The sequence below is a fragment of the Leptosomus discolor genome, chromosome 8 (genome assembly GCF_034619465.1).
Source record: "Leptosomus discolor isolate bLepDis1 chromosome 8, bLepDis1.hap2, whole genome shotgun sequence".
Classification (NCBI taxonomy): domain Eukaryota; kingdom Metazoa; phylum Chordata; class Aves; order Leptosomiformes; family Leptosomidae; genus Leptosomus; species Leptosomus discolor.
In genome coordinates, this window is record NC_141398.1 from 15,677,497 (window position 1) to 15,704,603 (window position 27,107).

Here is a 27,107-nt window from a genome sequence, read left to right on the forward strand (position 1 = left end):
ATGTGTTGTGATTTAAAAAGGAGGTTTTTGCTCCTCTATGCAACCCAAAAGGGGCAGGCAAAAGCCATAGCTGAGGAGATATGGCAGCAAGCAGGTGCCCATGGACTTGAAGCTGATATGCACTGTTTAAGTGAAATGGACAAGGTGAGATACACCATGCTGTTTTGAAAAATGAGTGTTCAAGGGTTGTGCATTTCTTCATGTGCTTGAGTGATGAATGTTAATAATTGTGAAGGCTGGGCACATGCACCCACCTAAAATATACCATCTAGTTTTAAAGTTTTGTTTCTTATGAATCAGGAGATTGGATCAGTACTCACAGACGCTTAATAGCCTTCTGCCAAAGGTACATCTCTCTTACGGTTTTTCGTGTTAGAACGGTAAATGAATATATCTTTGATCTCTCTTCTAACAGCAATGCAGTGACTTCTTGACAACTAGGTATGTAGTAGTGGATGAATTCTGCATTTACTGATCAGCTCTCCTTCTGTTAGAAAAGACACACATTTTTTTTCTGTTGTTTTTGTGTTGCATTGAGGTCCTGTGTTCTGTTAACTGTGGGCTCCAGCATGACCCTGAGCTTTTGTGGTATTTTATTGAGTTACTTATCATGTGCACTCACTCTGGTTCACACTGGATACACTCAAGTTATGTTCTAGAAAGAAATAAAAAGCTTGGCTGAAGGAAGGAAGTGGCTTTTTATTATTTCCTGTTACCCAAGGGTAAGGCTCTGAGAACCATTAATGTCTGTCTATAACTAAAAGCAATATGGACTGTAGTTTCCATCACAAAGTATTCAAGTCTGTGCCCTCAAACAAAAAAATTTAACAATCCAAACAAACAAAATTTGATAGCCTTGTATTTCATATGAGATGAGCAGATAATAACACCTATAAGAGTTATTTTCATGCACTTCCAAATGTGAGAAGTTTATGAAAATAGTTTAGTTCCCTTTTAGCAAGTTGCTTTCTTGGGAGTACACTACATAGGTTGGGTAGCTGGACACGTGCTTTGGAATGAATGTTCACAGAGCATGTAGCAAAGTGTTAGAAAGAGACTTTTGTGCAGCCAGCAGCACATGTGAAGATTCTCCTTATATTCTGCCATTTTGTCTGCATTTGACAGGTTTGGAGATGAGTTTCAGGAAGGCGGTGGGCAGGGTATTTCTAGCCCTGTTATTGGCCTGCCACTTGAATAAATCTGCTTTGTTAAATTTGGCAAGACAACTCAGAGCTGCAAGTTGATGATGAGGTAGAAAGATGTACTGAATTGAGAACTTGAGAATTGGGCACTGAGGGAAAAAAAGTAGTTTCTGCAGCTTTGTAGATTTCATCACTTAAGTTTTTCCTTACCCTTTCTGTAAATAAAGAGAACTTCTAGGAGCTGAAGTGTAATTGGGGAGAGGAAGGCAGGGTGGCATAATGTACTGGAGAAGGAGCTTGCTTGAATTTGGTGGGGCCTCTTGTGAAGTCCTTCAGGTGTGTTAGATCTGAGAGTTTATCCTACAACATGCACAGATCAGAGGTGTGTGTGTATGCTTTAGGCGAGGAATTATAAGGTTTCTGTTTTGTCTATATTTGTCAGTTACAAGGCCTGTCTATGCAGCTGTTGGGTATTTTTCAGATCTTGTCATCACTTAAAGGGACTGATGTAAAGGTCTATGGATGGAATAGGTGGCTACAGAGTCAACAGTCATGATGTGATCCTGTTGCCTTACAAAAGTGAATGGTCAAATACTGCTCAAGTCTCAGAAACACTGGCTGTTTCCAAGTAGGGTCTCTCACCTGTGCTCTCATAGGTGAGAAAAGATCATAAAACTTTGGTTGGTTACTGTGATTGCTTTTTATGCTCGATGGGAGACTGAAATGAAGTGGAATGAGGTAGAAGCAGTCAAATAGGAGGCTAAATGGAGATCATCTTGGGTCACAGTCCATGTAGTCAGCCTTGGATGAGTAATCTGAATAAGCATGTTTGCCCATATTAATCTGGATAAGACCTTTCTGGGTGTCTGATCCCATCCTCTTCCTTCACCAATCTTTAGGAGCTTGAGCAGGCTGCTTGCTGCTGTTGGGTGGTATTGCTGTCCTCAGCTGAGGGGTACTTTTGAAGGAAAGAGAAAGAATGGGACACAGATATCACACTAAGGATGTAGGAAGAAGTGGAATGTAGAGTAAAACAACTGTGTAATTGTGTAAGCTTCTTGTTGGTCTAGTGATATATCAGGCCTCCCAGTAATTGACACAAATTAATGTGGGACCTGTGTCACCAGATGTTTAGCTTCCAAAAGGTCTTTTAAGCTTGATGAGGAGAATGTGCAGTGGAGCAAACAAGAATTTAGTGAACTAATCGTACCTCTGTACACCACTTTTTACTCTCTGAGCTTCCCTTTTCCCTTTTCCCTTTTCCCTTTTCCCTTTTCCCTTTTCCCTTTTCCCTTTTCCCTTTTCCCTTTTCCCTTTTCCCTTTTCCCTTTTCCCTTTTCCCTTTTCCCTTTTCCCTTTTCCCTTTTCCCTTTTCCCTTTTCCCTTTTCCCTTTTCCCTTTTCCCTTTTCCCTTTTCCCTTTTCCCTTTTCCCTTTTCCCTTTTCCCTTTTCCCTTTTCCCTTTTCCCTTTTCCCTTTTCCCTTTTCCCTTTTCCCTTTTCCCTTTTCCCTTTTCCCTTTTCCCTTTTCCCTTTTCCCTTTTCCCTTGGTGTAAACTTTTATGTGATACCAGTAGACCCACCCTTGCTTTTTTTACTTGAAGAATTTGCTTTTGTTTGTAAATGCAGTAGTCACCTGCAACAGTGCACTGCAAATCTGTTGTATTTGTACTTACCAAATCAGCTCTGAAAGCTTTGAAAATCTGGGTTACTGCAGCAAAACCCTTAAAGCCTTTTGTTGCACAACAGTTTTGGAAGTGTCAGGAATTTGCAGATGCTTGGAGTTCACCTGAACTTGTAAAAGATAAAACCTCTGTTTGGAACATCCCTGGACCACAGCTCACTGAAGTCTGGCAAAGTACTTGGAGAATATCCTTGCAGGCTTACTCTCTTCTCTTATATTTCTCTAGGCACCTGCTATTGGCCACTGTCAGAGGCAGAACAGTGTTCCAGAGGGTGATTTAAGTTGCTCCATGCAACTGCTTTTAGGTTCTTCAGGAAGGTTTTGGAAAAAATGATGAGAGCAAACCCCTTCAATACTGTGTTTCTTTGTACTCCTAACCTTTTGGGGTTGTAGGTATAAGAGGTAACTTTTTACACAGCTAGTGGAGGGCATAAAGTCTGAGTGATTGAGTCAAGTGTTTAGGACATAACTCCTCAAACTCTGAAGTTTGGAATTGCAGTCCTGAAACTCCTTGAAATAAAATACAGCATCTCTTGCAATCTTTATTTATATTTTCTCATAACCCTACTATTGTATTAAACTTGGAATGTTGGGAGAGAGTTTAAACTGAAACCTACAGGGAGCAATAATAAGAACTTAGGTTGCTTATTATAGCAAAAAGGAGTCTAAGGAGTGATCGAATAGCAGCCTACCTGAGCCAGACTCTTCTTGGGAGAAGAACACTGTACAACGGGAGGCAAAATCCACTGAGTGCAGCCCAATAAACTCAAATTTGACACTACTGTAGAAGCTTTTCTGGATGGAAGAGACTGCCCAGAAACGTGGAATCTCTACCCTTAGAAGTTTTCAAAATTCAGCCAGAGTTGTAGCTGACCTGATGCAACATTGGCGGTTAGTCCTCCTTGGAGTGTGAGGTGGCACTAGGTGGCCTCCAGAGGACACTCCCAGACAAAGTGTCCATGATTCTGTGGAGCTGTGTGTCACATAGGTCCCTGGTATCACAGCTGCCTGTGTGAATCAAAACCCGTAGCCTGTAGAGCTACGTTTGTGGGTGACCTGACAGGCAGCACGCTAGCACAGGGCTGCAGCCTGCTGTTGGTGCAAAGCTGGAATAATCAAAGAAACAGAATGGTTTTTACTTGACAAATGGTTCCAAGAGACCTGAATTTATGGAACTGATGCACAATCCCAAATACAGGCAGTTCTTGTTGACCTGGTAGAATGGGAGTAGCCCCCATCAAACCATGGGAAATGTATTAACAAAGGGGAGAGAAATGAATTGGGGACGGGGGGAAGGGGCCAGAATGAATCAGACTGTAGAGCACGGTGACTGATTATCTCTGTTCAGAGCTGCCTTAGTTCCTCCAAAACACAGGAGGGGTTTTCTGGCAAAGACAGATGTAACATGCAAGTTATCAGACAGAACCAAATAATCTCTAATGGAACTTAGAAATGTTCCCGCAGTTTGTACAGCCACACTCCAGTTATCTGTGTGAAATTATCAGGATTATGGCTAATTTTGTGGTTGTGATTGTATACACAAAAGTACTTCTTCCACTTGACAAAGCAAATACTGTAGGAGTTGTGTGTTTAAGCTGGCTGGATGTAGTTGTGAAACATTCTTGGTGTGTGTAATAGCCTGCTCAAAATGCTGCCCTTTGGCGTTTGTGTGTTGGATCAGAGGATAATTCTTGTTGGAAGGGACTTTATGAGGTCATCTCGCAGCAGGGTCACCTGAGGTCAGAGCAGGTTTCTCAGGGCTTTACCCAATCTGGTCTGGAAAACTCCAACCAAGATTATAAATTGCATTCCCAAAATGACTTCTGATTACTTGAAAGCCTTTCTGTGATTTAATAGAGGTAAGATGAGATTAAACGTTTTTCTGTGTACCTTTGGGAAAAGGCAGGGTGGAAGGTAACATCTGAGGTCACAAATAGGTATCAAATGGCACCTTGTAACTTACTTGTTCTATTACTTGTAGTATAACCTGGAAACAGAGAAGGATCCTGTAGTTATTGTTATTTCCACTACTGGTACTGGAGACCCACCAGACACTGCCCGCAAGTTTGTGAAAAAAATTCGAGACACGACCTTGCCACCTGATCATTTCGCACATCTCCAGTATGGATTGCTAGGTGATTCTGTTTTCTCTATATTATTGCAGCACTTGTCTATCACTGAATAATTTTTATATTTTTTACTTGTGAATAGGTTGTTTGGGGTTTTTTAGGTGCTTATGAAACATTTGTTTTTGCAACACAGACAGCTTTTTCCTGTAATGTCCTCTATGAGCAATAAAGGAAAAGTGTCACAGAAGTGATCTGAATGAAAGCTACCAATTCATTTTTTTTGTAGTTTGATTTCCTTTACATAAACAAAATATGATATAAGCTACCTATAATTGTTGAAGTTTTAATTTCGTGACAAGTCTCTATGGACTAGATCAGTTTACTTGACTTTGTGAGGATTGAGCATTTTTCTGTAGAGAGGGAAAGGCAGTGTAAAATATTCTTAAAAAATAAGGTTTTAAGATCATCCCATCACTTTAAATTTGCAATAATTTTTTAAATTTTGAATGTCAGGTTTGTCAATAGAAGGTATCTAACTTCGAGTTAAAGACTGGTGTGCAGAATACAGATTTGGCAAAATGTATCTGGTACACCTTGAGCTGATGGTAAGGTCATTTTGTTGAGTTTTCAGGTTGTGTTTAAACAAACTCCAGAAACTCTATTTGAACCTAGGTCATTTTTGCCTGACAAGTTGATAGGTAGGAGTGAGGAAACTTCTAGATTTCTAGTGAGGCAAGGACCCACTAGAAGGAAATTTCTAGTGGATATGTAGTGTGGAAGTCTGAAATATATGCATCCGAATCATGTAACATTTTAAGAAGATATTACACTATTGCATAGTTCTACGTTACAGTTTGTGAAATGGTTCGGTTTTTCCTAGCTGACTGAATGCACACATGCAGGTGTGAAAATAAGCATTGTGTCGATACTGATTTTTAGGGTAGCAGATACTATTACAGTATCTAAGTTACAACCTGTTTTGTAATTCTAGTCTAAAAAGTTATCAATCTTAAAATACATTCATGGGATCCATCTCAGCTTGTCCAATGAAGCGTTTGCTCTAAGTACCATACTTGAGAGTGAGCAGAAGTCTTTTAAAAAAAAAAAAAAAGAAAAAAAAGGCTGTTATAAAAGAGAAAGGAATAGTCCATTGTTAGGTGGGGATAATAAGGATGTAGTGGCTTGGAATTGCACACAAGAAAGGGTCAGGCTGTGAAAAATTGTCATGGTTAGGACAGTGAAACAGTGGTGTGGATTACTTGAGGAATTTGCGAAGGCTACCTAACTGGTGGTCTTTGGGATTGTTAGATATACGTCTGTTAAGGATGAGGTATGTGCGGTTGATCATTTTTAGGGTGGGTCAGTGGTTTAGTTGGTCCTGTAAAATCTTGTGTCCTTCATGAACACACCTCTTGAGTCCACTGACTGTTTAACTGATAACAAAGAGCATTTTTTTCTAACAGAACATCTTCACAACTGTTAAAGGGTGGAAAACCCAGTGCAGTGAAAATGAGATCTACAAAAAAAATCTGAGGATGGGAGGAGGATGTTGCCTTATGGACATTTTCCTATATTTCTTACTTTACATTGTTTAAAATTGTTCCTTTTTTTTTTTTTTTTTTTCCCCAAGATTCCAATAATTTTGAATTACTTTTAATACTCTCTCCCTTTGGCATATATTAACAACTTTAACCTGAAGGTGGGATAATTTCTTTTGGTAATTCACATGGAGTTTATCAGTTTCACTCTTTTCATTATTTCAGTTCCTTACATTTTTCCCGTAAGAGCGGTTTTGTATTTTTTTTAAGCCTCAGACTAAAGCACATTTCTTCTGAAATGTGATATGTTGAAAGCGAAGTGTTTTCAGAGAAATTCTGTGTCTTACATTGGTGAAGGAGGAACCACTTTCTCAGCTCTACTTTGGGACAAGCACAATTTTTTTTGACAGTCATAAAAGTGTCCTGGTAATACAGCACTTTGCTATATCAGATTCTTCTGTTTGCCTGCAAAAATAACCCATGTTGTTTTTGCAGGTCTTTGTCGGTGTAGCCTGGGTGGCTGGCTGATTGACATGATTCCTCTTTCCTTGCATTTGTTAGGTCTGGGAGATTCAGAGTACACATTCTTTTGTAATGGTGGAAAGACAGTAGACCGACGACTTCAGGAACTCGGTGCCCAGCACTTCTATGACACAGGATTAGCAGATGATTGTGTAGGGTAAGAGCTGAATGAGTTTGGATTTTATTTCTTCAAGATGCAATAATTACATGTGTATTTCGCTAAATGTTCTGAACTCTTTGTAGTCAGTTGAACCTGAATACTCAGCACCTCAAAGGAGTGACTCCTGTCTGAACGCAGTATGCCTTTTCAGTCTCAATTGCCATGAAATAAAGCTCCATTTTTAAAGTGTGAGCAAACATCTGTGATGTCTGGAAAAATGGAGCAGTTTTAGAAATTAAGTAATTCAGAATAAGTGGAGGGTTTAAAAATGTAGTCTGGTTACTGAAGTAAATAAAAATAAATCCAGTTCCCAACATGCATGGTACTGGGTAATGGCATCTCTTTCTACATACACATCAGACTTGTCCAAAGTCACACCTTGCAGTAGAGCTGCTTTAGGCAAATCCCACAATGTTTTTTATTTTTTTTTCTCTCTTCCGTAAAACTTTTTTTTTTTTTTTTTTTTTTTAAATTACTGTAGAGGAATTATGTCAGAAGGTTTTTTTCATTGCTGTAGAGGAATTGTATAAGAAAACAACTCCGTTCCTGTTCTGTTGCCCTTTCTGGCCGGTAGGCTGCAGGCTTGGCTCACTTATTTTGAATTGCAGATTGTATCTGTTCTGTGCATGATGATGCAAGATAGTTGAACACAAACGTTGCCATAACCGTAAAACTTACCTGTATTCTAAAATAATAAAACTGGACCGTGAATGTAAGCTATTGATGTTGCTGTTGCACAATGAAAGGTTGCATATTTTGCTACCATCCCTTCAACTTCATGTCATAAGGTTCAGCATAAGAAAATAAAAATGAGAAACTGGAAGAAGAGCAAGGCTGTTATACACTTTAGACTCCATGAATTTACATAGTGGTAATAACTAAATGAAAATATTTTTTTAACAAAAAAAAGTAATCTTGGTAACAGCTGCAGATATGTATCAAAAATGGAAAATGAATAGTGTTTTTAGCTTTTGTAGTCTTTTCATTCTTTGTAAATTAACAGTCCAATAAGTCACAGTAATTCATCCATTCCTTTCTCCTTTTTTATTATTCTCTTCCCAGTTTGGAATTAGTGGTTGATCCTTGGATTGATGGACTTTGGCTTGCCCTCAAGGAAGCAATTCTATTGCAGAAAGAAAAAGAAGGCATGAGCAGTGCTGTCACTGCTGTTTCTAGCCCTCTCCCTGCAGCCCCACATGGTGTGCATGAACAAAACTTAAGCTCAGAAGTACAGAACTTGAAGCTAGAAGATGAGGGAGTGAGGAGTTCAGATGTTCCATCACAGAAGCTGGTTGACATCAATCTTGTGGCTTCAACAAGAGACACCGAACCTTCACTTGTTCATTCTGTCCCTCCTGTCTCTCAGTCTGCTCTTAATATTCCTGCCTTGCCACCAGAATATATAGAGGTGCAGTTTCAGGACACCCATGGTGAGGTAAGGACTTCACTTTGAATGATGAAAGCCTCCAGCTTTGGTAGGACCATGAGTGTATGCGCCTACATATGGCGCAAAAGAGCAAGTGGATACTTATATAAAAGAGATATGTCCCTGAACGCAGGAGGTTTTTGAATTGTAAGTGAAAGGTCCATTTATATTGTGAAAATGTGGTTGTCACCATATCAGTTATGGACACTTATTCAAAGTATAATTTAGCTAAATAATAATTTGGCATTGCAGTGCTGGGAATGGAAGAATTAAAATCCTCAGTAGCTTATGTTAGGACAGTGAAAATATCTTCCTGTAGTAAGGAGTATAGTACAACTGCTGTTCAAATTTTTAGTACTTTCAGAATGCCTTAAGAGGATGTAAAATTGCTCAAAATCTTATATTTAGTAACAGAGAAACTTGTCATTGTAAAAACATGATCATAGTTTTATAACTGCCAGTGGAAGATGAACTGCAGATCAAAAACCGGTGTGCTTCTCCTATGAAGCCATGCTGAACAAAGACCTGCTGTACAAAGAGAAGAATTAGCAGGAGCTGGGAATCATCTCTGGTTGGTATATTTAGTGACTCAAACCTTTCTGGTTGCCTGCCAAAGGGCAGACATTTTGCTTATCTGCGAGGGAGCAGTGAGATTTGGCTGCTCGTGGAATGAGAGGGAGCCAGGAGCCAGGTGTGGTAACACAAACAGCCCCATCCCCCACTACCCAAGCAATGCAAACCAGGAGGTGGCAACGAGGATCAGCCAAGAGTGCAGATCATCAGAGAAGCTTGTGGGAACGAGGCAGGTGTGGGGCCAAGCTGGGAATTCGATCTGCAGATCCAGGCCTAGATCAACAGGATCTGTGGCCAGCCGTGGGCATGCTTGTGGCTGAGCTGCCAACCGGTGCTCCTGAGATGTAGCTAGGGCGGGGACTGAACACCCAGGGCTGAGCTGAGATGGGGCTTCTGAGCCCATGAGCAGAGGTGGGGTGGAGTCCTTGGTGAGGCTGGTCAGGACCGTGAAAGCCCATTAGTATCGTCAGGGTCCTGACACTCTCTGTTGAGAGTGTCAATGGTAATGCTGAGAGAATCACTTAGTCTAGCTAATCTAATGGTGTAAGAGGGCATGAATTTAAATTCTGGCTAATTTTGCTTTTATTTTAAACCTCATATTGTGATTGATTTTGCTCAGGTTGAAATAAGTAATCCAAACTACTGAAACAAAGATTTATGATTTACAGGTACTCTTCCATAAAAGACTAATGTTTGGGTTGAAAGTGGCACTACAGCAGTTAAGAGCCCATTTTCTTATTTTAAAGTCATAGCATATATTCAAGCTGATCTCTGAAATAATTGATCAGGTTCTAATATTGGTGCCGATGTCTCACATTGCAGCAACCTTGGGTATTTTTTGCCAAGTACAGCTGAATTTGGCTAGTTTTGAAGTGCGTCAACTTGAGGTTTGGATATCTCCAGAAAGGGGCTTTTAAAGAAGTCTGGGTACCTGGTCTGTCTAGTTACTTACGTGATCTCTATCCTGGGCTGTGGAGTCTTCAGGGTTGAATTAACAAGCTGCTGCTTATTAGTAGCAGAGCAGTAATGGTCTGTGTCTTAAGCCTTTGTGGCAAGTGTGAGACAATACAATTTAGCTTAAGTCTTCATCTCCTGATGCCTTGAACTTGACTTGGAGGGAATACGAACATAGACAGTTACCACAGTCCAGCTGATGCACAATTACTCTATATGGCCCAAGTTGTTAATCACCATGTCAAAATTGTAAGAGAATTATAAAACTCCTAACTGTTGGTCTCAAGTGATTCTCCTGTCTACTTTTTTTTTTTTTAATTGGAAATCTTCAGATTAACCAGTATTCTCTTAGTGGTAGAATAATTCCTTTCCATTTGATAGAGTATTGTTATGGACATTTGGTATCTCTCCCACCTCTTTTCGGTTTTGTCTGTATTGATGTCAAATGAAGCTTGCTCACAGCAGTGATGGAGAAATGGGGGCTGTAGTCTGATCTTCAAGTGACAGCCTTTGACAGAGGTGATCTGGGATTATTCTTGGTGCCCATTAACAATTCATGGGGCACATTTTCACCTGTGTAGAAATGTGGCATAACTTGATGCTATTTTGTAGTGTGGAGTTTGCTGATTAGCTCTAAATTTAACTGTAGTTTTTAAAATTCCTCTTATAAATTGCCTATAATAATAGCTTCATCTGCACCCCAAAGGCTTAATCTGTAAATCTGCAATAGTATTTTTAAATAGCTTCTGTTCTTACTTCTTATGTCTGTTCTGTACACCTAGTAATCCTTTAATTAGGTGGGAGTTTTTTGAGTTTTAACATAAATGCTATTCTCTAATTGGCTATTTTCAGGGCAGCTCTTGAAAAAGGAAGCAGCTAGTTGCATTTGATAGCAGTTTAGGCTCATTACACTGTTCAAGCCTACTGACCTTTTATAGTTGAGTATATGCCTATTATTGCTTGGATGTGATTTTTAAAAATGTAGAGCAAAAGAGTCTGTGTGTATATAGAAGATTCATGTTTTTCTTCATTGTTTTGAATTGTTTTCTAAGATTGTTTCAAAAAATTGTACCAACACTAATTCCTGTATGTGGTAGTAAGCTGTCATGCGGTTTTAGTGTAAGTTTTTGTGTCCTCTTTTTCAGAATCCACATCTGTCCTCACTGGTTTCAGAGGGAACAACCTTTGAAGTGCCAGTTACAAAAGCGGTTCAGCTCACTAGAGAAGATGCAATAAAAACTGCATTGCTCTTAGAACTTGATATTGCAGTAAGTTAGTGATGGCTTTTTCTTTAGTGAGTTAAAATAAGAGGTGAAATGTATATGTGTTATGTATAATACCTAACTGGGGGGAAAATTATTTATTTGACTGTTTAAAAAGAAGAAATAATTCCCTATGCAACAGGATATCAGCTTAGAATGATCCATTTTGTAAATGCAAACCTTGGTTTGTTCACTGACATGTGTGACTCCATGGAAGTCAATACAGAAATAAAGTGTCAAATTAATTTCTTTGTTGTTCCATGGATATTGTATTGACTAAAATACCTTTCTGAAGTGAATTTGCAGTGGAGAAGGGCAGGCAGGGAGTATTGAAAATGAATAAACTTTCAGTTTGTAAGTATACAACTTAGGAAATGTTCAGAAACTGTATAGTAAACTGTGAGTATTCCTTGTGGTAGGTAATCTACACAAGTAATAATCTGGCTAGCATGGTCAGGTGATAAGAATTGTTAGCTCTTGAGCACTGTTTCTGCCTTTGGCATTCATTTGCTCTGACTTGTTAACATACTCAAAACTGTCAACCACTGTTACCCTAGATGTAAAAACTGGTTTAGTTTATTCAGGGAAGATCATATTTTGTGTACTGGTTTGAAGATGAAAGGGAGAGAATTCTTGGTATTACTTTACAAGAAATCTTTAAAAGGAAAATACGTTGCTTTTGAGCAGTTTTCCAAATTTGTAATATTATGCCTTTGGGATACTGTGATTTTGGCAGTATCGTTTATTGGACTCTTAACCTAATCTGTGTCAGTTTCCATGGGACATATTTAAATCTGAGTTACAAATAGGATCTACTAAGTTTTGAGCAAATGAGTTTCTGAGATAACATGTTTTTTTTGCATATATTTGTATGTGTAAGTATATCCTGTCATCAGCAGACACTGAAAACGTGAACATTTTTTCCTTTTTTTTCCTCATGTTCTCAACAGCCTGTGTATGCAGGTCGCCTCACCTGATGCATAAGGGAAACATAATAACACAAGTATCATTCTGAGTGTTTCTATAACAGACAGAAGCTTGAGTAGGGTTTTAGCAGTTGGGCACAAGAACCTCAACCAACTAAGTAGAATCTAGGTCTTAAGATCTGAGATACCTTTTAATTTTCATTGTGCTCTTCCCTTGCTGTTCTTCTTTTTTAGCTCCAGAAAATAAAAGCAGTTGGGGCCATTTCAGTCACAGTTCATCAAATAATTTAAGCAGCAAATTTTCTTCTAGTGATAATGTGTCTCTATACAAAGTTGCATTAATTATTGGGACTTCATTCATCTGCTTTTCCCAAACCAGCAAACAAAGTACATCAGTAATTAATGATCTAGGCTGATTATATAACACATCCTCTTAATGCATATTTATTTTCCTTCTGTTTAGGCTGCTCAGCAGTTCTTATTAAAGTGTCCCCAAATGTTTAGACCAGATGAGGAAAGATTTTTCTAATTAGTAAGGTTAAACCTGAAAAGAAAACATGAGTATTTAGCTTCTGATGTGATCCAAACAGTGAAGTGCTAGTACAGAGTAAAAGAATGTGTGACTTGATGTGACTGCAGTAGTAGGAAGATTGCTGCTGTTAGGACTGGGGATGCTGTTGGCCTTGGTTTATGATACAATTTAATAGAAATGATCTCGTATTTTATAACAGGATACAGTCTTTGACTACCAACCTGGAGATGCCTTCTGTGTAATATGTCCCAACAATGTCAGTGAGGTGGAACAACTTCTTCAAATCTTGGGACTTTCTGAAAAAGGAGAGTACTTCGTTTGTGTAAAGGTTAAGCAGGGCACTAAAAAGAAAGGTAGGGTGTGATGCACTGGTCATGAACAAACACTCCTTTCTGTGTTGGTAATAGTTGGTATGCATGCTGCTGGTTTTACTGTAGATGGGTTAGCTTCTGACTGGGAACCTGAGCCTGCATTGGCGTTCATCCATCTCCTTCTTCTGTGCTCCTTCATGTTGATGAAGATGAATGTCTTTAATCAAATGACCTAACAATCCCCTACTTGAAAGTAAAATCTCTCCTTGCACAGCACTTCACATCAATCTGTTTTATATCTTGGGAGGACTTCACTCCTGAAACAGAAGACTTAAGGGCTTGTAGGTCTGTGTGGTTCTGTTCTGTTGAGTCTGAAGATCCCATGCCTCAGAAAGGGTTGCTGCAGGTTCAGGGTATGCCTGTGTACTGCCAGCTGGACCTGTGAGAATTACTCTTCTCTTACCTTGCAACTGGTGTCTTAATGGTGCTGCAGAGTTGTGCCTTTAATTCTGCAGGATGGGGTAGGGCTCTTTGTTGTTCCAGTCTATGGGTAAACCAGTTCCCCTGGTGAGATTCCCCGCATCACTGAGGGACAACACAGGTTGTCCCTTAAGTTTGAGATGTAAATGGACACCTGTTCTTGGACTTGGAGAGTAACTCATTTGTTAATGGATGAGTTTACATGACAGGCTATGTTGTAACATATCATATGGGATGTCCAGGCCCAGCTGATCCCTCTCCTTGAGCCCCACTGCAGTAACTAACCTGTGCTGGGAGGGTGAGTGGTTAGTTTTGGTGCAGAGCCAGTATCAGTTACAGCCTGGTCCCTGCGCTGGGGATGAGCCCTACATCTGCAGGGCTGGTCTGGCTGTTATCCAGTCCCACTATGCTGCACTCCCCCCTGCCCCCCACCTTGGGGACACCCCATTGTCGTTCCTCTGGGGCAGACCCCCTCCAAACACACCTGCTTCTTCCCTCCCCCCGCCGAAAAAAGAAAAGGTCCCAAGAGGATCCCAGCTTGGTAACAATCTCCCTTTGGATCAGGGTTGGTCCTGAGCACCCTCAAGCTCGAGGCAGTGTCACCCCGTTCAGTACCCAACAACGGTGCACAGACAAGCAGCAAGAGGGTGGGTGGTGTGGGGGGATTTCACAAGTTTGCTACGTCTGCTGTTTACACTATTTACAGGTTTTACAGAATCAAGCTCATTTAACTAAGGAAGCAATTAAAAGGGAAGGATATAGCCAAGTAGGAGGTAATGGAAGGCCAAAAGCATCAGGTCTTCATAGGAAGCTGGGCTTAAAATTTTGTCTCTCCCGAAGGCTAGTAGGTTTTTCTGTGCAAATCAGAGCCCTGCTACCTGGCTGCATAGAATTTGAATCTCTCTCCGTAAGTTAAAGACGGTGTCAGTGGCATGTTCAAAGTGAAGGTCTCCTTAAAAAGGCACAGAGAGATATTCTGTCCTTCCTGCCTACAGCAGTTTCCTTTCTTCTGCTATACTGATGTCGCAGGAAGGATGTAAAGCTGCGCTAACAGGGCGCTTTGAGTTCATCGGTGTCAGATCACTTTCCATGTGGAACAGAGCCTCTATAGACAAGTGGACATAGCTTAGCCCCTTGATTGCTCTTACATACCAAAGCCACTGTCCTTCCAAGGCAAAGTTGGTAAAATAATTGAGTGAAACTTGGAATATCAGTGCGCTCGTCCTATGTGTAAATAGTCCTGGTTATTGCATCTTTGGCTGCCTAATGTAGCACTGGTGGGGAAAAAAGGTGAAATTATGCATTATTTGTGCAATATTTTGCCACATCTTGTGTGTAAAATGGTGTGCCTGTGAATCTTAACGAATGATAATGAAAAGGAAGATCATAGCACTGGATTGCAGCACAGAGAATCAAAATTCTTTGTTCTGCTCTTGAGTCTTCTGGGTGACCCAGAGCAAATTGTGCTGACTTTTTACACTTGCTTTAGATACTTGGCCAGGATCAGCAAGTTGCAGCAGGTCCACTTGTCTCCAGTCATGGCTTGTACACTGACTTCCATCCACTGCAGTTACGAAGTTAAATGGTTTAGGAACAAACCCAAATTCATTTCTTTGGAGCTGGTGAGCAGATACTCATTAAGTTACAATAACTTAATTACTTCTTGTTCCCAATCTGTACCGAAGACTTCAGCTCTCTAATGCAGCTTTGCCGTTCCTAGCAATGTTCCAGAGTTGCTTTCCTTTTGAGATGGTTGTCTTTTTACTGCATTCACATTTGTGAGGAATTTGTCATAGTTACTACAAACTATTATGGTTGTGGGTTTACTGAATGAAGAGAGCTGAAAAACCTGGGAGAAGAGAAGAGCATGAACAGTAGACTGGGCCTCTGCTGCATCTTCAAGATTTACCAGGAATTCCACTGAATTTTGTTCACAACCTCTCTTTGTCAGTCTTCTTCTTTGATGAAGTAGATGAGATCAATCGAGAGGACAAAACAGAAATTATTTGCAGTCTGGTACAGAGTCTATTGTACAAATACTGGGTTTCTGTAATTTTTTTTTATTGTATGCACGAGCGTTCTAAGAAGAGGAGAATGAAGTGTTTCTCGTAATATGCTGTTAGCACGTTCAAGAAAAGGAAGTTTATATAAATGGGAAAATGGATGCTTCTTTCCTGCATTATATTTATGCCAATCCTCTTATCTTCTAAAAGTAAATGTTCCTCGTAGCAAGGGTTCAGGTAGTGCTGGTACGAAAAGGTAATTTAGCAAGTTATATAGGTGTGTTCTCGGAGCAAAAATTCTGTAGTATTAAAAGGCTTTTGGCTTTTCATTGGAAAATTGTTCTTGATACTTCGTTAGAAAACTGTCTTGCTGTTTATAATTTCGACTAATCAGCTGGGGCTCAAACATACAGAATTGAATGCAGTTTAGCGTGCTCATATTTCTTGAAGGGACAAGTACTCTGTGATGCCATATTTGGATGCTAATAGATGCATATTTTGTTGTTGTTGTTTTGGGGTTTTTTTTATTCCCACTGAACTAGGAGCAGCTCATCCACAACACATCCCTGAAAGAAGCACTCTGAAATTCATTCTAACCTGGTGTCTGGAAATAAGAGCAATTCCCAAAAAGGTGTTTATGTGTTTATTCTTTTAAAGATAAATCCTTAGTAATTCTGTGCTGTATGGGCTCTTAAAGATCTGTCTTTGCTTTGCGTGTAGTTACCATGTTTCTTGGTGAATAAGGACTGTCAGTTTGTGTGCTGCTGTTTGTATGTTATTCTAAGAAATTTCATTTCTGGTACTTTACCTGGCAAACTATGAGATGCTGAAATCTCTATTCCTGTTCTGCAGTACCTTGATTAATAACTAGTCTGGAAGTAAATAGAAAAGTATTAGATATTTGGTGCCAGATAACTGGAAGGCTGAGTGAACCTGGCCCTATAGGCATTTTAGAGAAATCATTCTTTCTAATCAGAGGGAGCCATATCTATCAAGTTTTGTCACTGAAAATACGCATGCTCTATGCAGAAGTACCATAATGTCTTTTAAATTATTTTAACGCTTTTCTTTGGCATTTCGGTAACCTGGCAGAATTCAAAGAAAGGTTTTTGCTCGTGTACTATTTGTTCTTACAACATGTGGATATTATTTTCCTTTCATTCTCTGCCTGCAAAAAACTGGAAGCAGGCAACTGGAAATGCATGTGTATTTCTGGTATTGTCAAAGCACATTTTGAAGATAACTTATTTTGAAGGATGAAGCCAAACTGTTGTGTTGGTTGGGTGTCTTGAAGGAAATCAGGTTTAGGAGGGACCTTTTCACTCAATTTAGTGGATTTTACAGCAGAAGAGAAGAGAGTCTTCCAGTTGTTTCAAGCTTTTCAAAACTGCATTTAATAATTTTGAAAATTTATCTCCACATTAAGAGTAGGCAAGGAGTGCTGGCTGGGGAATATTGCCCAAGCCGTTTTTTGTAACCTATCTGCTTTATTACCTCTTCAGCGTAGAATGTGCTTTATGTTACTCCGTACTCAGAACTATTGTCTGCAAGCTGAGAGTTTGAGCACATCCAAATTACTTTCTGAGTATTCTTTTGTGTAGCATACGTCATCTGATTGCACTTGATGTTTTGGATCACTTTTGTTTTATACATCATGTCTATTTCCACCTTGATTTTGGAAAAAATCTTGTAACTATTTACATCTGATTTTTACTTTTATCTTACAATGCTCAATTTAATTTTCCCTTAAGAAAAGCTTGCAGTCCCATTATGTAGGCATAAAGTATAGAATAAAACACCACAGTGACATCTACATGACTCATTAAATGCCATACTTTATTTACAGTAATACCTATTCTAAGACTTTTTATTATTCCTTTCCTGGCTTCTCTAACTTAGCAAATGATGTTTTGTCTCAAACTAATTTGTGTTATGGAGCTGTTTACTTAACTAAAGTGCAAATCCATAAATAAGAAAGCCTTTCATAATTTTGAGATTTTTCTGGAAATGAATTGTGCCTGTCTCTTTCCTTCTCGGACTAAGCAGGAGAGAATGGAGGAAATGTGTATTTTTCACAGTAAAGTGTGCATTGGGAAATAAATTGTATTATCCATGAACCTGTCAGGTGACTGCTTCCTGTCCCCAGACAACTCAAATTTTTCCCAGTTTTCTGACTATTTTCCCAAATAGACAAGTTGTTTTTTTTACCCTTCACTCTTACTTTCTTCCCTGCAGGCATTTTTGCGAGCTCTTGTAGAATGTACCAGTGACGCAGGAGAAAAACGGAGGCTTCAGGAGCTTTGCAGCAGACAAGGAGCCTCTGATTACGCACGCTTTATTAGGGATTCTAATGTTTGCTTGCTGGATTTACTTCATGCTTTTCCAAGCTGCAAGCCTTCGCTTAACCTGTTAATTGGTAAGTGACTGATTTAGATTTATTTAGATTTGGTTTCTGAACATGCGTCAGACTAAATGTTCAGTTTCCCAAGAAAGGGGAATAACCGTTCAGGTAACTGCTTTAGAAATTAATTATAGTATCCATAGTGATCAAACTAAGACTATTGTGGAGAACAAAACTGTTCTCCAGTTTGTAGTCTTTGGCCTTCATTCTGCAGACACTTAGGTACATACCTATGCTTCGATTGACTCTGGATTGCTCCTGTGTGTAAAAAAATAAGCATAAGGTGTTTGCAGGGTTAGGGTCTTTAAGAAAAAGTTCATCAACTGCTCACAATTAAAAAAGACAAGTTCTTACCACTCCTGATTTCCCTGCCTACATATGCTTTTCTGGCAGTTTTACCTGTTAAAACGGAAAGCTTTTCCCAGTGTATTTGTATTTAAGTAATGTCCAAGACATTCACTGGGTTCCTTCTATAAAACATCGAAGGAATGAGACTCTGACTGGAACCATCTCAAATACATCTGAAAACTGGCAGTTATTTTCCAGATTAAAAAACCAGAACTTAATATGTGTTGTTATATGAAACAAAAAAATTCAGTTTTGTGTCCTTGCAATTGTCTTCTCCACACCTACCCCAAATCTCTCCTCCTTAGTACACTGTGGGGATTTAAAAAAACAAATACAATCTCTGCTCCACTTTATACAAATATATGAATTTTCACTGTGAAAGCAAAACCACTTAGCTTTTCAAAGGTGGTATCGAACGTGCTGTAGCAACTGAACTGAATAAAAAGACATTTTGAAAGTTTTTAAAATGTGTTTCCCTCAGGGAAGTAATGTGCTGAAAGGGCTTAGTGTCGTCTTCAAGTGATTTCACTGAACTAGCTTTTCTTAACTCTGACTTGCAACTATCTTATGTAGCAGAGCATCTTTAAAATGTGTCACGTACTGGTTGGAACATCTGCAAAACAGTGGTACATGTGGAAAAACAACTAAAAAGCAGTTAAACTGTATGTTACCCTGTTAGTCCACTGAGTGTTTTCTGGCATTTGCTATGCCCAGTTTTTCTGGTATTGCTCCGTTCCCCACAACATTGTTAACTTAGTGATATGTCTGTCCCCTTTCAATAAGCCCTTCTTGTCAGCCAAAATGTGCTGTCTGCATTGTGAGTCTTTCTTTGAAGGCACCAGTGAGTTTGACCTTTTCTGTACATGTATGTACATATGTAGATATAAACGTGTGTGTGATAGATAGATAGATAGATAGTGGGTTTCTCATTGAAAACAAGCCCATTAAACTGTCTCTGTTGTTTTTCTAGCTGTGTTTTAAAAAATTTGCATAGGTGCTCATAGGGGTTTGAAGTTGAACTGGTGCCATCTGGTTCTAGGACATTATACATATTTCAGTCAAGCAATTCCTATTCTGAGAGCTTTTGAGCTCTCAGATGAAAGGTGGGGAAAGTTAAATTTCAGACTTCACCTTGTCCAGTAGCTACTGGCATATCTTCTGTGTACCTTACAGGTTTTTTTTAATTGACCAAGAACCCATAAATTATCTGTTGTGGCCTCATTTTATGGGATCTCTAACAGGTATTCCACAAAGTCTAAAAAACATTCAAAACAGAGTTCAAGTCTTAGCAGCTTATTTCTGAACCACAAACACTGCATGTTAATAGAGTAAAATTACAGTTAAATTATAGTATGCTTGTAATCTGTTGTGGTATAAACACTCAGTATATCATATTTTCGTTTTCATGGGTGTGAATCAAATACTAAGTGATGCTTTATTTTTTTTTTTTTTAAATTTTTCAGAACACCTTCCTAAATTACAAGCCAGATCCTATTCAGTGGCAAGGTAATGAAATACTCAAATTATATCTCCTTGGTAATTTAGGTATGCTTTTTTATCAAATGTGTGTGTACATTATAAGCTAAAGAGAGAGGAATGAAGGATAAAACCTGATCAAAAGTGATTGTGTCCCTGTTGCAAAAACCCACCGGGTTTGACTGTTTCAAAGAACATTGTTTTCAGGGCCTGGCAAGACTTTGGTAGAGTTCTCAAGAAGCAGCTCACACACGCGTCAATCTGGTAGGAGTTTGATTCCTTTCTTAGGCACTGGCCTCTGAGTCTAGCCTTAAGACATTTTCTAACTGTATAGAAATATCACACAGTTAGCTGGACACTGAAAATCTTGATTCAGTTGAGGTAGTTTGGGCTGCAGATGGATCTGCTATAAGGTTGTACAGCTATCTCTCAGGTTTGGGGATATTTTTTGTACTTTTGTCTTTGCAGTTCAAACTTATATCAGCCAGGAAAACTGCATTTTGTATTTAATATTGTGGAGTTCCCTGCCTGTCCTGCTAGAGCAGTCTCATGGAAAGGAGTATGTACAGGGTGGCTTGCTGAGTTAGTTGCACCTCTACTGCACCCCGATAAAAACACTCTGAATACAAAAGGACAAAGCTCTTCAACTGAAAAGGTATGAATGTTAGAGCTACACTCCTTAATCATTAAATTTATGCATGTTTGAAACAACTGCAGGTTTCTTTGTTCACTGCTCTGATGTAATGCAGGTGTTTTGGCAGTATACGCCTTCATTTTGCTGTTCTACCTTACTTGTAAGTTTACCTTTCCCTCTGTAATGTGTCTAGAACGTCATTGCTAAGTTGCTAAACTTTCTTTTTGCTTTATCTATGGGTGCTTGAGTTGTGGAACTTCCCATTGCTGAAAGGCCAGAGTTGTTTTCCACCCTACTGTAGTCCTAAGCGAGTCTTGGCGGATGTTTTCATGAGCTAAAGTACCGCTGTGCAATTAAATGGTTACGACTGTTGGTGTTGTGGGAGAGAAGCACTTGGTCACTTCCAGGAAAGGGTGGCAGGTAGTAAGGGAGAAATTGTAAAACTCGCTTCTTGTCGGGTCTCGGACAGTTTGCAAAGGCCAAGTTGTTGAATATGACACGGGGACAGTTGTCTGTGGTGTGTCTCTGATGTGTGTCAAAGATGGTTTGGCTTGGTGGGTATTATTAGGGGAAAGTACTGGGGTTTGGTTTTTTTGCTTCTCCTTTCATGGCAGAGAACCTGTGTGATTCATCGGTCTCAAAGTTATTAGGTGTAAGCTAGTTATTAAAAATTTTGGAATGGTCCTATATAACTAATATGCCAAAAGAACAACTACCAGTCTAATCTATATTTTATTAAGAAAAATGGAAACAAGAATGGAAACAAACAGATTTTGTTTTCAAGAAGACTGTGCCAATAATTCAAGGTGTTGGTCTGTCAAAATGGAAGGAAAACCCATACAAGTTACCTTCATTTTTCAAAACTGGCTCAAAAGACAAACTGATTGATAACTGCATCATATATCTTATTCCAGTACTCACATCTACTCTTTATTTAAAAGATAATTGATTTGCAGCAAGTTAAAGATCAAACATGAAAAAGAGGTGGCTTTAAAAAGAAGAAGAAGAAGAAAAAGGATTATTGCAAGATGAGTCCGAATAAGATTCGGAACTATTTGCATCTGCTGTGCAAACTGAAATAGACAAATGTGCAGCCATACACGTAGGTTGCAGAAGTATGTGGAATACCAGTACGAAATAGATGAGTGTGATGTTATGCAAAAGCACCTTTTTTAAAGGAATGACCAGTTTGGAATCATTAATAGGGAGAATAACCTAACAAGCGTGGTTTGCAGTAGTACGTGTAGCAGATGTACAAATATTGCCCCCACTGGCAAGAATTATGCTGTTCTTTTTAACCATCATGAAACCAGAAAAATAATCCTGTTTAACGTTGCAGTGTCTGTAGTGAATTCAATGATAAGAAATAAGTAGATCTAAACCAACTTGGTCTAGTGCTAGGCTTCCTTTCAGACACGGATCTGAAGATCAGAATTAGAGTTTATCAGTGGAATGATATAAACAGTTTTCCAAGATCTTTGAGCAGTTACCTGCCTCCCCTCACCCATATGCATTTTTGGGGATCATGTAAAACTGTGACGAAAATTGGAAAGCTAGCTCGGTATCAGGGCTTTCCACTGGAATACTTTTAGATGTCCACAGTGTAAAAAAAAAAAAAAAAAAAAAAAAATTCAGTTTGCCTCTACTAGCAATAAACTAGGTTTACTTCCCTTTGAGTAACAACACCAAACTTTCCATGAACTCTGTAACAGTATTCCCTAAATTTATGGTGCAGTCAACTTTCATATTCACAAACTCGTGTTTGTGTGGTTTTCCCTAGTTTTCCTCCAGATGGATTAATATGTTTGTAAATATGGTGTATTTTGGTTTTGTTTGGTTTTGTTTTTTTCAGAAACTCATGTGAAGTTTTATTCTAAATGTGTATGTGGCATTAAAAATAAACCCTGAAGCTCAGGATTTGGAAGGGTGTGTGGACACATACACTATGTAAATATCCTGAAAGTGCTAAAAATTTCATGGTATTTTCATGCTTAAGAATATTCTTAAGTTGTATTTTATCTAATTTCATTTTAGATATCTATTTTTGCTCGTCCAAACAATACTTTCCACTTACCTGCAGACCCATCCGTCCCGTTCATGATGGTTGGTCCAGGAACAGGAATTTCACCATTTATTGGTTTCCTACAGCATAGGTATGTACCAGGTTGTAACCTGGGAAGCAGCCGTTTCGTGTTGAAGAAAATACAGCTTCAGGTTTTGAGTACAAATGCAGTTAATCTTTTTTTTTCTTATTCCCTTCTTTTTCACTTTTTGTAATACTAGTATGCTGATTAGAAACAGTCTTATTAATTTTAAACAAGCAGTGCTCCTGTATTTATTTGTTTTAGTAAAACTTACACTTTCATCTGACTGTATTTAATATCCAGTGGATATATGAGGAATTGGCTGAACTGCAGAAACAGTAACAAGAAATTAAATCCTTTATCTACGTGTCACTAGTAGAAGTCCTGTAAGAGGCTGGTGGTTTTTAGAAACAGTGTTGATTGGCTTAAGTATGGTATTCAAAATCTACTTCCCTCAGAAGTGGGGTCTATGTTAAAAGCCTTGGCATGATGAATGACAAGTTTTCTCCCACGTTCCCTTATTTCTGCATGTTTACACATTTCAATGTTTTAAGATGAGGAGCTTGGCACCTGAACCCTCAACTGGGCAACAGTCTAGTCTTGGTTTTGTGGGTTTGTATGTGAGGGAAGGGAGATCCCTTTTTTTTTCCCCTTCAACTCCACCGCTGTAATTTTGCAAGGCAAAGAGATGTTTGTTCAAAAAGGGACAGATACCACGTCACCAAGAACATGTAAAAACATGATTGTTTGGAAGAAACAAAGGACAGGAAGAGTGGAATATTTGGGTGGGAATGGTTGCAAGTTTTATCATACCGACACGTATCATACCAATACATGACTCGTTAGTTCCAGCAAGATAATGGAATTTCTTGTATCCTGTAACAAATATTTTAAAACCATTTTATTTAAGAGAAAAGTGAAATTTTGACTTGATGTTTCTGACTCCATGCTTCCGCTTTAACCAAATCCTTATGTACAACCCTTACTCCTTAACTCCCAAACACACCTTCATCTCAGAAGTATTTTGCATTTTATTTTAAAGGATTCATAGCATTTCATAAGCATTTGATCAATGAGAAATGAAATCTCTCGAAATGTAACTAGAAGGTCACAGCTAAAACCCCTCTAAAGTACTACCTTCAGCATTATTTCAAGAAAATGCAATGAGTCTTCTGATGCTGTGGTAGTAAATAGTTTGTTATTCATAAAGTCTAGCAGGTTTCTACAGCTAAATGGAAAGCATGGTTAAAACTGCTTTGTGCTGAGTTTTCCTAGGTGTTTTTACAGGGCTTCTGATAAAGGGTAGTGATCTCCTTATTCAGCAGTCAGGATGGTTTTGTGAGATGTTTGGAAGGGAAAAAAAGAACCCTTTGAAGCTGATTGATCTTGAGCTGGCCCAGAAGTGAGTAGTCAAGAAAATCAAAGGAGGAGGGTTTGACTGTGACTTACCTTAAGTCGTTTCCCATTTCTGCCAATCCAGAGGTTTATTAGAGCACTACGTTAAATGATAATTAGGTTATGGATGTTTTAGATTCTGCACTTGATTTAAGACAGGATTGGATTTTTTTTTTTTTTTTTTTTTGGTCTGTTTAGGCAGAAGCTCAGAGAAGAGCATCCAGACTGGGAATTTGGAGAGACATGGCTGTTTTTTGGTTGTCGGCATCAGGATCGAGACTATCTGTTCAAGTAAGTTCACTATTTAGCATGCATTTTGTATTCACGAGGGAATGCTTATCTCTGAGCCATTACTAATGGTTTTTATTGCCTTTCAGAGATGAGCTCAGATGTTTTCTTGAAAATGGCACCTTAACTCATCTTAAGGTTTGTTTCTCAAGAGACTCTTCAAGTGCAGAGGTAGCTCCACCTAAATATGTGCAAGATGTCATTAGGCTTCATGCTAAGGAAGTTGCCAGAGTCCTGCTGAAAGAGAGAGGTTACTTCTATGTATGTGGGTGAGTAGAGCGGAGATGGACTGTCTCCGAAAGAGAACAGTCAGCAGAAGTTTGAGGCTTTAGAAAGACTTAGAGCTGTCTGAGAGAAGGACCAACATGATGCTTAAAGAGCCTTTCCGGAATGCTAGAATTTCATCACTGTCCATTTTTTCCCATATAGTCTTGAAAGTTTAGCTTGTAACCCCACAGTTCCCCTGGTTGCTTTAGTCACTTCTTATTTCTTTTTCTTTTTTTGGTATTCAATTAAGCTATAGGAGGTTTCAAGCTAGTAGATTTCTCTTGAGAAAATGAGGTGTTTGAATACATGTGGTGATAAACCGCACAGCCGTGAAATAGCAGCAGTCTTCTGCTGTGTTCCAGGCTTGGGTGGGCCAAAATGCTAAAGCTCTGTAATAGTAGAATATTTTACAGTGGCAGGTTTTATTTGTGGATGATAACTTACCTGGAGGTTTGACAATTTTAGGAAGTTTGTTGATAAATGTAAAAAATGTTTCAATGTAGATCCCAATGTCAATACAGTCTCCTGCAAGAATGAATGTCAGCTTTTTGTATTACAAATAGCATTATTAATAAGTGAGGGTTTTGTGGTTGGTTTGGTTTTGGTTTTTTAATATTGGAACCATATGGTGATAAAATAATGATAGATACTTCAGCAGGTCCAATTCTCCCTAAAGGAAAAGAATTATTTTGTGACAGCTCAACTAGGGTTCCAAGGTTTTTTTCTTATAAATTACAGCATGCTGAAAACTTTCTAAGGTTTGATCGAGTGAAACTCTTAATCACTACCAATGCTCAGCTACCTAAAAACTCAGTGAGAATCTTGCCATGCAGTTTACAAGCTATATTTTCTGGGATTTGTTTTAATGCCTCTTTTCCAATATTATCCTGCCTCTGAAGCTATTGATAAAAGGAAAAATACACTATTAGGCATTTTCTTCCTCCCTCTATTTTGCTTTTGGTTTTGTTTTTCAGAGATAAGAAGCACATGGCTGATGGTGTAAGTGATGCTGTAGTGGACATTTTAAGCATTGAAATGGAAGCTGACAAGTTGGAAGCAATGAAATTCCTGGCCACGCTTCGAGAAGCAAAACGATATTTGCAGGATGTTTGGAGCTAAATATTTCATTTTTCCTGTGGCTTTGTAACACAAAAGATTTGTTTCACACATACGCTTTGACTAAAAGTTGTTGTCAGAAGTGCTGTCTGTAGTCACCCAAATCTTAACTTTCTCTGTTCGCCTTTCAAGCAGGAGTATGAAACCCTGTAAACAACAAACCAGGCTGCCTTTTGAAGGGTATGGGGGTTTTAACTGTGTTACTTAATGGACTGTCTCAATGCCTTGATTCTCTCAGTTTAAGATTGGCTAATGTAGAAAGTGAAAACTTCTGCACTCGTATAACAGTATGTTTACGGTACCTCATGTATTTTTTTTGTGTAATGTATACATAAAGAAGCTACAGATTAAATATGTTACACACTGATCTGTGCATCATCAAACACATTACTGACTTGCCAAGGTTTGTTTGCACATTTCCCAGATGCTTCCTGAGACTATTCGTATTTTTTCAGCTTGTGCAATGACAGTAACTGCCAAAAGGAATGAATGCTCCGTGTCGCACAGAAAGGTTACTGCGGAATTTCAACTCAAGTTTTCTTTAAAGCTTTTTCATTCCATCATTACATCATATATCAAAATTTTGCTACACTCCATGCTAATTCTTACTAGATTTTCCTCCATAATTCTATTGAAATAGTTTTCATTCCTGTCTCTCAAATGTTTGTGGTTTAATTTATGAGCAAACTCACCAGTTCATTTGAATTTCATTGCTGGAGAAATATTGCTTAGTAAATACTTTCTCAGATTAATAAACTAATTTTTTTTAAGTTGAAGACATAGTAAAATATGTTGTTTTGAAAGTGGTTACCCTTACATATGACAATTTGCTGCAAAAATCGAGTTGTTGAAAGCAAATTGTTGAAGTATCTGGTGGTCTTTCTAACAAGGGCCATTTGGAGTACAATTAGGCAGAAGAGTAAAAGTGTAAGTCATTCATGCTTCTCTGCTGATCCCTCCTATCTCCACTCTGCTTTTTCTAACTTCTGAACGTTGCTTCTTCATACTTAGATCTTTAAAGACAAACATGAAGCATGAGGGAATATTTTAGATGAATCATTGTTTATTTCCTGGGAAGAATTCTCGTTTTGTTTTGCCTCACGTGTAATCAGAACCACGTCATTTATTCCAAGTCTTGTCGTTGTCTAGTGATGATTAGTTAATTGGTAGGTAAATCAAGAGAAAATGGAAAAAAATATGTTGATCAGTTAGAATAAAGTCATGTGTTTAAAGAAGAAACATTCTAGGGAAGTACCTGGAATTAAGGTTTTGATATAACGTGTGTAATGATTATTTATATCCTTGGGAGAGATCCACTAAAATTTTGTGCAGAAGCTCTTCAGCAGAGCAGCTCTATCAATCACTGTCAAGTAACACCTACAGAAAAGGCTCCGTAGGGAAAGATGACTTACACCAACTGTGAACAGTGCATTTGGTGATTTTTGGCGCGTAAGAAGGAAAGAAGTGCTTCTTTTTGAAAAGTTCTGCAATTTTATACTTTAATGGAAATGACTAAGG

General features: G+C 38.7%; 1 protein-coding gene across 1 annotated transcript; it reads left to right on the forward strand.

The window, feature by feature from the left end:
• On the forward strand, positions 1-25,601 carry MTRR (5-methyltetrahydrofolate-homocysteine methyltransferase reductase). The gene is made up of 14 exons (XM_009952016.2): positions 1-144; positions 4,806-4,959; positions 6,993-7,110; positions 8,176-8,548; positions 11,212-11,334; positions 12,986-13,139; positions 16,123-16,211; positions 17,816-17,996; positions 19,793-19,835; positions 20,274-20,460; positions 22,474-22,592; positions 24,117-24,209; positions 24,296-24,475; positions 25,448-25,601. The coding sequence occupies exons 1-14, from the start codon at positions 1-3 to the stop codon at positions 25,590-25,592; spliced, it is 2,103 nt and encodes a 700-aa protein (XP_009950318.2). The 3' UTR covers positions 25,593-25,601.
• Positions 25,602-27,107: the final 1,506 nt, after the last annotated feature.